The sequence below is a fragment of the Heterocephalus glaber genome, unplaced genomic scaffold (genome assembly GCF_053883595.1).
Source record: "Heterocephalus glaber isolate CG9 unplaced genomic scaffold, H.glaber_assembly_v1.0 deba00001497, whole genome shotgun sequence".
Classification (NCBI taxonomy): Eukaryota; Metazoa; Chordata; class Mammalia; order Rodentia; family Bathyergidae; genus Heterocephalus; species Heterocephalus glaber.
Window position 1 is genome coordinate 73,699,433 of NW_028258320.1, and position 15,368 is coordinate 73,714,800.

General features: G+C 38.1%; 1 protein-coding gene across 33 annotated transcripts in view; it reads right to left on the reverse strand.

Annotated features, from left to right (window-relative positions):
* The window catches only part of Add3 (adducin 3), a 127,544-nt gene that overhangs the window by 6,747 nt on the left and 105,429 nt on the right, over positions 1–15,368 (reverse strand). For 18 of the 33 annotated variants that reach the window (XM_087185333.1, XM_087185321.1, XM_087185331.1 and 15 more), the window contains 10 exons: positions 13,917–14,055; positions 9,881–10,032; positions 8,840–8,920; positions 7,711–7,860; positions 7,105–7,248; positions 6,894–6,992; positions 5,661–5,843; positions 3,514–3,771; positions 1,921–2,040; positions 1,346–1,432 (listed from right to left, as the gene is read on the reverse strand). In XM_087185333.1, the coding sequence (XP_087041459.1) occupies positions 1,346–1,432; positions 1,921–2,040; positions 3,514–3,771; positions 5,661–5,843; positions 6,894–6,992; positions 7,105–7,248; positions 7,711–7,860; positions 8,840–8,920; positions 9,881–10,032; positions 13,917–14,055 (1,413 nt within the window). Of the gene's footprint in view, positions 1–1,345; positions 1,433–1,920; positions 2,041–3,513; positions 3,772–5,660; positions 5,844–6,893; positions 6,993–7,104; positions 7,249–7,710; positions 7,861–8,839; positions 8,921–9,880; positions 10,033–12,341; positions 12,411–13,916; positions 14,056–15,368 lie in introns of all 33 variants that reach the window. The other 15 variants (XM_087185309.1, XM_087185307.1, XM_087185330.1 and 12 more) reach the window with 1 other exon arrangement.

The following is a 15,368-nucleotide window of genomic DNA, read 5'->3' on the forward strand; positions in this document are numbered from 1 at the left end:
GAAAGAACCTGAGGGAAAAAATATTTTTGAAGAAATACTTGAAAAAAATAAAACATTCCCAGAAATGAAGCATATAACTTTCCACAGTGGAAGGGGTTACTAAATGCTAAGAACAAAGGCTAAAAAGGGACTCACTACAAAGCACACAATCATAAAATATCAGAACAGCAGCAATGTAGAAAGGTCTTTAAAAGGGGTGGTAGTGATTTATACAAAGGTTCAGGAATCACAGTGCTCTCCTATGTCTGAAAAATAAGATTTAGGCGTGACAATAGGGTGATGTTTTTCATACTTGGGGTAAAATTATTTCCAAACTAGAGTTCTATACCTGCTATATGCACATTCGAAGGTAGAATAAAGGCATTTCCGATTGTTACTACTATATATCCTTTCTCAGAAAGCTGTGCTCTCTGGTAGAAGAGAAAATCTGGTAATAGAAAGAAGCAGATTCACATACGGAGAACAGAGGCTATAATGTAGATGAGAAGCACAGGAATTCTCAAGATGAGCCCATGCAGCTGATCTTAAGAACCACCAATCCAGATCTGGAGTAGAACGACCAGGGGTGAGAATAAAGAGATTATTTGTGACCTCTGATCCTATGGAAAGTATTATTAAGAGGGAGTTTATGATTTTTTGAAAAGTTTGGGAAGAACTAAGGCAATGTACTTAAAATACTGAGCCAATGAAAAAAGGAGGCAATTATTAACTCAAGGGTGGGGAAAATTATATAAAAAAGAAAAAGTAATCATGGGATTCTACCCAGCTTAGTAGTAAACATAACAGTATGAACACTGACAGATGATTTAGCAAAAGAAAAACAAAACTGAACAAACAAATTTGTGACACACAAACCCCTTGCTCATAGAATGGGGACAAGGCAAAAAAGAAGCACTGTGCAAATGGGCTGAATCTTTATCTTCCATAAGAAGGTCACTACTGCTTTTAATTTAAGATGAACTCTTCGCTACATTTTCCCATCTCTGAAATTGGGAATCATAACTGATGGCTGCTTTTACAATATAACTGGCAGTGTTTTCTTTTGGTGATACACAAAGCTAATATACTTGATAGTTCATTAAATATAGCTGAGGTCTTAAACTTATCAACCAAGGAAAAGTGATTATAAGGATGCTATTTAAAAACATAAAGGTAAAATTCTGGAAGCAATTAGAAGAACATAAAGTCCTTTTCCCTGGAAATTAGGATTTAAGGGTGGCATTTTGTGAACTACTTGACTTTTAAACTTGTACTTACGTTAATCTTAGTAAAAATTATTCATATTTAAAAAGCAAAGAAATTATGTAGCAGATCCAAAACAATAAGCATGTTGCTTCAGACTTACAGACGGAGGTTTATCCACAACAATTCCAGCAAGCAACTGAGATTGTGGTCCTGCTGTTTTCAAGTCATATCGGTTTTGCTCTCGAATCTGAAATGAAAAACAAGTTCTTGGGAGCAATTGTGAAGATGACCTTTGGCTGCTCTGTTCCTATAAGCTTATTATTCGACACTTCTACACTTGATCTTAGCCAAAAGGCCAAGAAGCGATTATTATTTGACACTTCTGAGTAAAAGTCTCTTCCTATCTCGCTTCAATAAAGACCCCCTCACCATCCTAAAACTCACATTAATCTCTGCCCTTCTTGGAATGTGATTTCCTATTACCTTACACTGTTAACTGCATTTCCCTCTAATAGCAAGTCCCCTTAAGGCAGGAATATGTTTAATACTTCTTTATGCAGCCTGCTCACCAATGATTAGCACAGGGGTAAAGATAATCAATACAAGTGGAAAATATTGAATTAAATTCTTCTGTATTCACACTTCTAAATTTGACATTAATCAAGTTTAATCACTAACAATTTAAACATAAAAGTGGACAAAAATGTCTCCTCTGGCCAGAGGACAATGTCGTACCTTGTTTCTTTTTTCTACAACCTCATTTGGGTTTGTGTTTAAAGGAACAAACTGATTGGGATCTTCAATTTTGATAGGTGTTCCACTACTAACTTTAGAAGAATCCTCTGCTTTCATCCACTAAAGGAAAGAAAAGTCTAGAATGAAGCTTTGTGTTAAGAAAATATTAATAGGCATTCAATAACTGTTTCTAGTTTTAAGGGAGGAATATATCATCCATCTTTTACACTGTGCAGTATCTTAATGGTTAATTTACACCTCAATACCAGTTCAATTAATTTATTCCTCACATTAGAGAGAGGCTCACAAAAAGCATCCACTTCACTTTTTTTTTTGGTAGCAGAGATTGAACTCAGGACCTTGCACTTGTGAGGCAGGTGGTGGCACCACTGAGCTAAATCCCTGGTCCCCATTTAAAAAAAAAATTATCAAATGCTGATATCATTCACATAATTATACTGCTAATTAAACATTCTCCTCTTGACAACTGAAAATATGATAGCACTGTAAAAAGCTGAAGCACAGGCATAGAGCATGAACTTAACATATTAACTCATTCAGAGTTCTGTCTCCTGTACTAAATTTCATCAGATGATGAAGGCCATGAAGTCACAGGAGAGGACTCTTCAGATAGTTTTCCAGGCTTTACTTTTTATTTTTTGCCGATAGAAAAGACTAAGACTTTTATCAGCATTTTAATGGGGATGAATTCTGGTAGGATGCAGCATAATAGGTCCATAGGAAGGATCTCATATAGTTTCCATTTACTCCACACTATGACCCTTTATTTTTTTGGGGGTACCAGGGATCGAACTCCGGACTGCGCTTTCGAGGCAGGTGCTGGAACCACTGAGCCAAATCCCCATACGTATTTAACAAGATTTATGATGACTGGCCATCAGTCTCTGTCAACAAAATGAATTCGTAGAGAATTATGAGTTTAATTACTTTCTTTTACTGGAGACAAGAAGTCTTTTAGACTAGGGAAAAAACACTCTGATGCCTAAGCATTTCCACATTGAATGTTACTGGTTTATGTGATGGGACAAACTAATTTTGAATAGCTAAAGAATATTTACGCATGGTAAGTACTCCAAAACCAGGTCAAATCTAAAGCAAAATTCTAAAAAAGAAAAAACAACCATTTCTCCACCTACAAGATCTTACACAATGGTAACTTACACAGAGTAATTCATGTAATTGTGGCATATTTTGGTGCTGATGACTTTTACAGCTCTAATTTGTGAGTGCAATATAAACTACACAGAAATCATGTAGTAAGCCAGAACTAGGCTTGAGGCAGACTGTCAGCACTCAAATTCTGACTTTACCATTAAAAATTATTAGTTAGTCCCAGGTACCTAGGTATTCTCATCTATCAAGCAAGGAGAAAAACAGCACCTGTTTCATATTAGGAGAATGAAATGAGATTATGCATGTGTGGCACTTAGAATAGTGCTTTAAATAAAGCTAATACTTGACAAATACTTTCTAATAGTAAATTCTGCTTTCTCAATAATTCAGATACAGATCAGTTCATGAGGAAGTAGGCAGAACATTTAGTAAAGGTAAACAGTGCAAAGAGAAGCATACTGTGATTTTGGTCCTGGGGCTGGTCTCCGCGTGGCGAGAGCCCTCGGGCACGTTCACTTTCATGTAGGTATTGGGTGAGTTCAGCCACCTCGTTTTCTCACGCTGCTGTCTCTGTGCCATGTACTTGAGAGGAGAGAGTGGCACTGTGTCGTCTTCAAAGGAAAAAGCAGTCACAGTTGCTGGGATTTCCACATCACTCTTGTGTCGAGGCTTCTCTCGAATGAGAGGATGCCTATAAGCATAGCCTGTTCTATATCCCTGAGGAAGGGAAAGCCGCAGCTGAAGCAATCAAATCTGTACCAACACAACATCTGAAGCTTATTTCTTCAAACAAATGATTCAAAAAGACTCTTCTTGAAAAACAAAGAGGAAAACATCTTTTAAAACCCCACTATAACCTCTCCATCACACCAGAGTTGAAGTTAAGCAAATTTCAAGATCTGGTTAAAACTGATTTCAGCTGGGCTGGGGATTTAGCTTAGTGGTTCCGGCGCCTGCCTCGAAAGCACAAGGTCCTGAGTTGATCCCTGGTACCAAAACAAACAAACAAAAAACCCCCCAAAAAACAAACAAACTGATTTCAGCTGGTACTCTCATTTCCACTCATACAACTGTTCCTGACAAAGGAAATTTCGAAACTGCTGACCAGAAAAACTTTCCTACCTATAATGTAGTTTTTGGGGAACTAAATCTCAGTGCTCATTTAAGTCTTTGTCCCTGGTTCTGAAGGGAATTTGCCTTCTGACCCTTCTTGGAAGCGGGCAAAATCTAAGACAAGGTGACATTTGTCAGGCCAACAATGTAGCTCAGTGGTAGAGTGCTTACCTAGCAGGCATGAGGCCCTAGCTCTGCAAAGAAGAAAAAGAAAAGCAAAAGCTGAGCATAGTGACACATGCCAGTAATCCTAGCTCTTGGGAGGTATAGTTTAGAGGATCCTAAGTTCGAGTCCTGCCTAGGCAACTTAGTGAGATGCTACCTCAAAAAATAAGAAATTAAAAGAGCTGGTGATGTAGCTTACTGTGAAGGCCCTGGGTTCAATATCTACTACAAAAAAAAAAAAGAAAGACATTTGCCAAACCATACATCTGCTAAGGGGCTAATATCCAAATATATAAGGAACTAAAACAACTAATAACTAACAACTAAATAACAAGAAAAGAAGTATTTTTCAATAACAATTAAAAATGGGCAAGAGACCTGAGTAAACAATTCTCAAAAGATGACACTCAAATGCCCAATGAGTACATGAAAAGTATTCAATATCATTAACCATCAGGGAAATGCAAACTTTAAAGCCTATCTGTTAGAATGTCTATTATCATCGCTTCTCAGCCTTTTGGCTAAGATCAAGTGTAGAATGTCTATTATCAAGGAGGCAAGATACAAGTGTTGGGGAGGCTGAGGGGAAAGGAACCCCTGTGCACTACTGGTGGGAATGTAAAATTAGTACAGCCTTATGGAAAACAGCATGGAAGTCTATGGTCCAGTAAGCCCCCTACTGGATATATACCCAAAGGAACGGAAATCAGTATGTTGATATACCTATACTTCCATGTTCACTGCAGCATTAGTCATAGTAGCTAAGATAAATAATCAACCTAGTAAGTGTCTATCAAACCTGATAAAATGAACAAAGAAAATGTGGCACAAATATATAATGCTATGTCATACGCCTTTAAAAAGAAGGAATTTCTGTCATGTATGACAACCTGGAGGACATTACATTAAGTGAAATAAGCCAGGCACTGAAAGACAAATACTGCATGATCTCACTTACATGTGGAATCTAAAAAAGTTGAATTCATAAAGCAGAATGAAATAGTGGTTACTAGGGACTCGGGGAGGGGAGAAGTTAGCCAAAGGATACAAAATTTCAGTTAGATAGGAGAGTTCAGTTCAAGAGATATGCTGTACAATACAGTGGCTATAATGAATGACAATGCACTGTATTCTTGAGGAAAAAAAGATACTTGCATATCTCAAGTTTGATTCTTAAAAATGTGGTTAAATTACACCAACATGCCTACCTTCAGTCAAATTCTCATCCTGGAAAAGAAATATATCTTAAAACCAAAGGAAGGTAAAAGTATCTGCTCTTGAATCTGAAGACATGAAACCCAAGTACATGTTCAATTTTTTTCACCTACCAAATTATCCAGAGTCCTCATCAGCCCTTCAAATTCAACTTCTCCAACCTTCCATTTCTGCTGGGAGCCCATGTTTACCCCTCCTCCTCCAGCTGCTGCTATAGTGTGAGTGAAAGCCTTATACTTCTGAAGATCCAGGACAAACAGATTGTCTACTCCACCTGAGCTTGCCAATGCCCGCACCTGCAACCAATAGGGAAACATACAGACACATAAAACTGGAAAGATTGTCAATGACTATATTACTTTCAAAAACGGACAACTTTAATGTGGCAAATATCCGTAATACTTATTTGGGCTACTAACAATGACAAAGCAACACTCTTGGGCAAGTAGGCAGCCGAAATAGCTTTTCCATCTAGCTGAAAAAGACATCTCCCAGGACTCTGGTCCTCCTGCTGGAAAACACATTTAGACTCACATCTTTTAAAAATATTTCAAGCAACTGAGTTCTCTTGCCAAATTTTAAAGTTCTTTTCTTGACATTTTCCCATGACTATCTAGTTAATATTTTTTGCTGAAAGGTATAATTTAAACAGGAATTTAGGGACACTATACTTTGAATTTAAGGATATTTAGACAGAAGTTGTGAGCTCATTGTCTCAGTCTTTCGTAGCCCCATTTGAGAAGAGGGACCATTAAAGCAAAAAAGAAGTTGGTTAAGACAAGATACACTCGGTAGACGTTTTTTTTCTCTTCCAACTTTCTTGTGACACTTCCAACTGACTATTACCATTTGCTTTAAGAGAATCTGGTTTGTTTTTCTTTAAGACAGAAATTAGAGCCTTTATATACACTCAGCTACTCTGAGGAAAAAGTGGTTAATAAATATCATGTCTACTAAAGGAGCTATAGAACTGATACAAACTGCCTGAGTTCATAAAACTTCGGGCTGTACAGTCTGTCTTTTATGAAAGTGGCCACAATGCATTTGATTCTTGATTTGCGGCTGCTGCTGCTTCTCAATTACCACTAAACTAGAGGGTGAAAACAGAAAGGATTGTGGAAAAAATGATGTTTATTAAGACATTCAGAATTATGTGTTTATGGATTTTAATGTCCTTTCCTCCTATTTTCAGCAAGAAACAAGTGAGTTGACAAGTCTTTTTACTTCAGTAGAACTTCTCTTAAAAGGCAAAACAAAAAGCCACTGATGAATAGGTTTTGGAAATACATAAACATAAAATCCAACAGGCAAAGAGTAAAGCAACAAAAGGGGTATTTTTTTCCTACCTGAATCTCACAGGCTATCTGCACATTAAAAATATAATGAAAAGCCTCTTCAATTGTTTCTCCAAGTGCTATCACTCCATGATTCCTGAGTACCAGCACCTAAAATAGAATCCCCAGAGCAATCACTTTAAATAACTGGCATAGCTCACACTGCTTTCATCAACAGTAGCAGGAACAAAAATAGCTCCTTAGATAGATTCTTACTACACACCTTACAACTTGGCCCCAGAACTTTCTGCAGTTGAATTCTCTCCTCCTGTTCATCAAGTGATCCTTGGTAGTCATAATAGGCGATGTCTCCCAGGATAAGGGACTCTTGAGAAATTGGAAGGATCCCATACTTCATGGAGGACACCTATTTTATTGGATCCATACCAACAAAGCACATTAGGTTACTGCATACATTTTCATAGGAACTGACTCTTTAGGCAGCTCAGGAAGCATGGTGTTCACTACTGCAGCCCACTCCCACTTTAGTTCTTCACTTCTTCCAGGAAAAAAGGGGGGCCTAGGGAATACAACTCAATTTACATGTTATGTCAAATATTATGACAGAAGTTTTGTTCTAAAAACTCAATGACACAATTATAAACTGATTAGTTTTAAAATCCAAATGCTATCTCTCCAGTTGTTTTCTACAATGGTAGCATTTGGCCTGAGCCTTTTGCTCTCCGGTTATGCAGAGGATTAATATTTAAAATATGATTTTGATGGCAGGGTCTGAAGGAATGCAGACAGTAAAGCAGCATGTTGGGAAAGTCATGAACATAATACATTTTCCAAAGTCATTATTGGTTTTGGTTTCTCACTGACTTACAGCTGCTGTAGCAAGTGTGTGGATGTGTATTACACACTTAACATCAGGACGTGTTGAATAGATTGCAGCATGGGGGCTGAATCCTGTATGATCAATTTTCAAATTAGTACTTCCCTGGTCAACCACTTCTCCTATTATATTGACTTTTACCTGGAAAAATCAAAAAGACATATTTAATTGGTATAAATGTATCAAAGTTTGTCTATGTTCCACAAGCTAAGCAGGGAGTGGTAAACTGTTGTGGAAAAGGTCATACAGTAAGTATTTTTTACTTTCTGAGATTCCGTTGCAAGACTTTTTGTGTTGTCATGGGAGTGCAAAAGCAGCAAAGACAATGTGTAGAAGAATGAGGCCTGCCTGGTGTGGCGGCCTGTGTTAGCACTCTGGGGGCCTGAGGCAGGAGGATCGCAAGTTCAAGCTCAGCCTGGGCAGCGTGGTGAGAGCTTGTCTCAAAATAAAGAATAAGAAGGCCTGGGTACTAGAGCTCAGTGCAAAGGCCCTGGGTTTAATCCCCGTACCAGGAAAAAAACTATACCAGTTTTTTTCCGATACAACTTTGGAAAGCACAAAGTCTACAACAAAACTTAGTATTTAGCAAGAAGCAGAGTTTGCCAGTAACTGAGTAACTTCATTCAGCTCTTCACTAGGGATTTGGACAAATTTAACATTTTCTGAAACAGTTGGAAAATTTTCATTTACTAACATTGTAGCACCCAATGTAGCTCCTGCTGTTGTATGAGTTGATGTCAGTGGGTAGGAAGATAATCATGGAAAAGAGAAAATGCTAGTTCAGATTCTATACTTAACATTGCTTACATTTAGCTACAAAATAAACAGCCTGTTTGCTTTAAAAAGGATTCTGGAGTGTATGGGATGGAAAAAAAAAAGGATTCCCTTCAAAACATAAAAAGGTTAACTGATGTTAATTCCAACTCATTAGTCCCTCAACCACTGTTTTACTTGAACTCTAAAGCTTTTCTTAAAAATCAACATTAATTTTCCAGACCCTTCATTGTTCACTAGTGTTTTTCCATCCATACCAACTTGTTCCATTCTGTGCTAAAAACTAAAAACTGTCAGGAAAGCACAAGGGAGATCCGAAAAAGTAACACAGGAATGAAAATTATACCAAATTGGAAGCTGTGGCTTCAGAAAAAGATAGGCCTCTGGGAATTATTATAATGTGGTCTTGCTCCTTACTTATTCTTACCTGGAAGAAAGAAGAAACAACAGAGGCTTACTTCAAGGGATATGTATTTTTTAGTGTAAATGTTATGAGCAATAGTTTTCAATGATCTATGGGGATAAAACAATAATGCAAAAATTCTAAGTCTGCAATATGAAACTTTTCTTAAAAGTTTCCCTCCATTTTCAAATACTGGCTAAAAAACTCAACACTTTTTCCATTTTTAAAGGTAAACGTAGCTTTTTTAAATTAAATTTTTTTTTTTACTATTTTCTTATTTACTGGGCTTCTCTAAAGTTATTTTGGGGTTTCAACATTGCTTAAGGTCAGATCGATTCAAGAAAAATAAATGCCAATATTACTCAACCCAATGTAGAAATTATTATAATCTTAATTTGCAATATGAAAATTAAGGGAAAACAGGCAGGAAAGATAACAAAGTCTCTTCCTAGAAAGGAATAAAGTAAAAATGGAACTTGGGGAACTAAGAAATGTCCAGGGAGAAAAAAGATTTTGGTGGACTGTACTATGTGTCTATGTCATTCTCATCACACTCCATTTTAATATTTTTTTCATTCCAAAGAGTATCTTACTTCTAAATGTGAAAAAAACCTCCAAGAAAAACACATTTAAATATAAACACCAGGGAGAAACTTTCCTGACCCTTTAATTTTTCTTGGCCCAAATGTTTTTCAATGCCACTCATGTCAGATATAATTAACAAGGAGAGGGATAATTCTGCCATAGTACTTTTTCCTTGGATAGTTGGTCTGTGTCAAAGGAACAACACAGGTAGCAGAGAGAAAGCTGTCATACTTGTAGCCTCTCTCTTGGAGATACTATTTAAATCAGCATTAGGTTGTAACTCAGCATACTGAGTTCAGAGAAAAAAGTCTGAAAACTGGACTTCCAAGTAAAAGTGAGGACATGGTTGCTTTTTAATTGAATTAAAAAAAAAAAAGAAGTAAAAGTCAAAGAACTCACTGAGATGTATGTACTTGCCAGGTGAGCCCATCCAAATAAATCTGCAAGTCTGTACAGGCTGGCAAGTTTACAACGAGTAAGTTTTTCTCCTTTCACATATGAGGATGTATCTGTACCCGGAAGGTCATTAATAGGTGTGACCATGCCAAGACCTAAGACAGGAAAAATTGTGGAGAGAGATTCAGAGTCAAATAATATCTTACCTGGAAATGAGATGTCAGAAAGTAGCCAGTACTGGGATTAAACAGCCTTGTAAATAACCAGTTCATACAGTGTTTTATTAGCTTATCCTTTTTCAGAGAAGCATACCAAGAGTGAAAGTAAGTATCAGCCATCTCTGTGATTGCTTGGTAAAAGTTACTTCTACTACTTGCTGGGGAGTGACTATATCAAATCACTGGGAAAAAATGGTTCCATGATTCCCGAGGTGAAAAGTTTTATTAAATATTGAGGCTACGGCTAATGTTATGATGAAAAAGACCTCAAAAGAAAGATACTTTTCTAATATTTCTTTTGACTTTTATTCAAACATAAGAGATCAAGATTAAAGAATGCATACAAATAATAATCTAGTTTCTGCTCTTTTGAAGGTCTCTAATGACCCAATTGCCAAGTTCAACTGTTGCCAATTTCCAAGTTCAACTTGTGTTCAGTCTTCATTCTCCTTGACCCCTTTACTGCCTGGCACCTTTTACCACTGCCTCTTTTCTACAATTCTTCCCCTGGCCTAAGTGATACCATCCTTATACTGTTTCTTTTCTCTTTGCACAAGTTCTATTCCTCTTCCTTCCTCCAACTGTGGCTCTTTGTCAAAGCTCAGGCTTCTACTCTGCCCCTTTCTCATTTTACTTTTCTCCATGAAAACATTATGCACTCCTAAGCCCCCTCACACTTATTACTGTGTAATGACACCTTGGTCTTTATCTCTGACCATGACTTGCTCCCTACCCTTCAGCCTAACAGCCTGCAACACAAAAGCACACAAATTAAAAGGTTCTAAAAGTGATTTTAACCTCTATTTTTCTTATTTTCTCTCTTCTCTCAACTTTTCTGGTATTGATGACCTTACAAATCCTGCAGGCTATAAGAAACCCTTAGTAACCTTTAACTCTTAACCTTTCCTGGGCCACCACAGATGATTTGCCAGCACATTCCGTCACTCTCTTCACAAGGTTCCTCAGTTCCATATTCGAGTCCGGGCCCTAACTCCTGGGTGGACCCCACAATAACCCCTATCATTCCGAAGAGAGCCATTTGAGATTCCTAATGTCTTGCTTTTAATCTGAGAACACAAGCCCAGTCGGAACTTTTAAAGAGAAGGCCCGAGTGTGAGATCTAGTTGTGAAATGGTGCAAACTAATTCAAAGGAAGTTTTAAGCCTATGTTAGCCATGAAAAATAGTATAATTTCTGACATTACCCTATCTCGTACTTTCCCCTACCCTTTCCAATTAACTTCCACTCTTCACACCACCACATAAGTGTGCCAGGCAAACTGCCTGGTTTCCACTTTCTGATATCCGAACAGGGCGCCAAGGCTGTGCTGCCGCCACCCTCTGCACGTTCCAGCAGGTCACCCAGACCCCTGCAGCTCTGTGTTCCTGACACGGAATCTAAGACATGTACAGGACAGCCTTTCTTACTGTTCTGTTTTCCCTGCCTCGTGTTCCTCTCAGAAGCTAAGATTCTCATTTTGGATGCTTCCCTTCTGTCTGTATCTCTTGTATGAGCATCTAATCCACGCCTAGGCAGTGTGCACTCTTCTTCACGTCCCGTCAAGACTCTCCGGAGATCTCAGGCTGTGTTGACTGCTGTGCGTTCTGGCCATGCAAACTGAGCACACTGAAAGCTGGACTCCTCCATTTTCCAAGCCAAACTAGATCCCTATATCTGCACTTTCCTATTTTTGTTCAAATTACAAAATCTCCCAGTCCATTTCTTACACAGAAAATACAGTGACTTTTAAAAATTACCTCCTGTTTAAAATGGCTTCCTACCAAAGTTAGGAGTAAATTTAAACTTTCAAACCTGGCTGTGACATGATTTATATCAAAATCACATTTTCATATAATTTGGTTTGTTTTTTATCTGACTTTACTTGTTCCTTGAAAACCATGCTCCAGACCATTATTATCATTATTATTATTTTTGGTACCAGGGATCGAACTTGGGACCTTGCGCTTTCGAGGCAGGGGGTGGCACCACTGAGCTAAATCCACGGCCCCTTAACCATTATTATTTCCGACCCCCAACAAGACCAGTCATTCCTACCATTTGTCATCTGAACTACTGTCCTCAACCTTTCCATCTTGGTATGGTTCACTCCTTCTTCCTATTTAGATTGCAGTTTAAATGTCATACCCTCGGAGAGGTCTTCTTTGGTTCCCCGGTGCTCGCTCTCTCATATCACCATATTATAACTCTCTGCAGAGCACTCCCTGTTACCTGATCGTCTTACTTACTTGGTCTGTTTTCTGTCTTCCTGAGAAAAGGAATCTTGTCTGTATTGTTTACCAGTGCACTCCCTGTTCCTAAAAGGAACAGATATGCTCAATATTATGCAAAGAGCGAAGCAAACTAGTACTACATTTGAGTTTTTGCTTTTGCTAGCAGAATGTTTCTCTGAAGCTAGAGAACTCAGTCATTAGGGAACCCTTCATTCTTTCCCTCCCCAAGTACATCAAATTTCTTACGAGGCCTCTCTACTTTTCCTTGGCTATGCTCTCACTGTTCTTTTCCCTTAATACCAGTGATGGCAAACCTTTTAGAGCTTTCAATGATACAGTCCACTGCAACACATGAACTACAGGTTCGCCACCACCGCTTTATACCCACAACCACTCCTTTAATTCAGGCACGTATATCTCACTGCTCTTTCCCTTTCCTGGTACTCACATTATCACCCATCTAGTCTTTCCTCACAAGGTTTTCTCAGTTTCTGTGCTGGTGGTCCTCCTTGGTCTGACAGCAACGGCCCTGTCAGTCACCCAGCTCCTCTCTAGACTCCACACCAGGACTCTCCGATGCAGCATCGAAAGGCCCACATGGAGTACTACAAGCTTAGCCTCACTCGTGTGTTCTCATCACCACGATGCTTCTTCACACTTTACCCTCCATCTAGAAAATACATGAGCTCACTGAAATCCTACTTAGATGTTTCTAATAAAAATAAGGGAAAAAGGAAAAGAGAGGCAGCAAGTGTAAGAGAGAAAAAAGGAAAACCCTTCATCCCTTCAGTGTGACTGAAGCAGTCTCCATTAGTGCTCTCAGGCCGTGCAGTGAGCTCTGTGTGTCTCACAGCTGAAATACACAGCACGGAAGCTAAGACCTTGTGATTCCTGGTGGCCTTACAGTGTTCAGTTCGCCAAAGTGGTTTTATCACTAAAGAGCTGTTGAATGAATAAAATGTCAAAATCCTTTTATATCCAGTTTTAACTATTCTTTTTTTTGGTACTGGGGATGGAACTCGGGACCTTGTGCTTGTGAGGCAGGTGGCAAAAGCACTGAGCTAAATCCCTGGCCCATATTCTATCTTTTAAAGCCTGATTCGTTGAGACCTGTCTTCTTCCATCAAGTTTTCTTAAGTCTATTCTAGCCAGAAATCAATTCCAACTCTGAGCTCACAGCATGATGACTTATGAAAGCTCTTTAGACAATTTCTTATTAACAACTTTGTAATGTTTTTCTCTGTAGCTACCTTACAGTATTAATTAAAATATACTTATGTGGGGCAGGGACCATGTCTTAAACTATTCTGCAATTGTTATGAAGTCTAGTAAATGCCTGATTGATATGAAAAAGAGATTCTAATACTATGGTACCCTGGGTGTTAGATATTATAACTTAATGACTGGACCTGAGCTGAATATGCACCTAGGGACATCAGTATTCTAAAGTAGAGAGAAAAGTGTAATTTTTTTTTTGTACCGTGGATCGAACTCGGGTCCTTGTACTTGCAGGGCAGGTGGCAGAACCACTGAGCTAAATCCCCAGCCCCTAAAAAGTGTAATTTTTAAAATTCTCCAAAACTGACATACTGAGTGGAGGTGAAGAAAAGCCTGAGAAAGAACTGGTCATGATGTAATCTGCAATCTGCTGTAATGCTAGTAATCCACTTGGGTTGTGGCCTTTCTTCATCTGTTCTTGAATAAGGCATTCCAGGTCTTCCCGAAAGGCCTGTAATACACAAAAATAATCACTGAGCACATATTTTCACTTGAAGCAGAATGAACCAAATTTGCTCTGAAATAATCATCCTTTGCTCTCTTTTGAATAGCTTTTACCTACACTATATACAAACAAATATAAGACATAAAATAAAACTGAAACACTGGAAGCAGCAGCAAGAAGCCTGCTTTTAGGCTAGGTGAAAAAAATAATTCTTAAACTCAAAGAAAATGAGATAGTATTATATCCACACTAGACAGTACACTAAAACAACTGTCACTAAAATGCAACTTGAGCACCAGGTGTGAGGCAATGCTGAAAGAGCCATTCCTTGCTTAGGTGCATTGTCATCTAAGTCAGGACAGCCCCTATTTGAACAGGGTGCCACTTTGTATAGATTCACAGCAAAAGCTGTTACTAAGACATACTAAGTCACAGCTTCTGTTTTATGATTTCCATGGCAGTTCCTTAGCTCCAGGAACTCTGCAGGCAGAGTAATAGGAAGAGTCAAGAACTAATTATTCCCCTTCACCAAAACTATACTAGAGAAATTACACTTTTTCCAACTCTGGGCTCCATGTATTCCTATTCTGGACTCTTGCTACTTTTGTGGGGGGACACAGGAACAAAAGGGAGATATTATACTTTCTGTTAATAAGAATATGTGGGTGATCAATTTTTTAAAAACACAACTAACTGTGACCACATTTGAATTCTGACTTCATGGAACAGTTTTCACTAGTTAAATGTAATTTTACTTCTATAAATTTGCTTGTTAAAGGCATATCATTAGTACAATTATAAAAATTTGGAAAGATCTAATTTCATCAATTATAACTAGTTCACTTAAATATGTGACTGGAACAAAAGAAACTATCTTCTAAAGTATACTCCACTAATACCCTTGAGATTGTGAACCAAGAATTGTTGTGAAGGATGGATGCCTTCATACAGATGAGAAGTATTTACCATGATCAAGGCTGAAAGACAAAGAATCTTTGAGATATCTTTTTTTTTTTGAGACAGGGTCTCACCATGTAGTTCAGACTGGCCTTGAACTTATGGTGATTCTTCTGCCTCAGCCTCCCAGTGCTGGGATTACAGGTGTGCATCATCATGCCTGGAATTATCCTCATTTATCTTTATATAAACTATAGAAAACTTTTGGACACATGGCATGGCCAAATCTGTTCTCAAAAATACTATCTTCCCTTAAAAACCAAAATATTTAAACTTTTCTCAGTTCAGAGCAGTTATAACAAGTATTCTTTGATTTAGTAAAAAGAAAATATCAAGGTTATCTATTATGCATATTACTCATT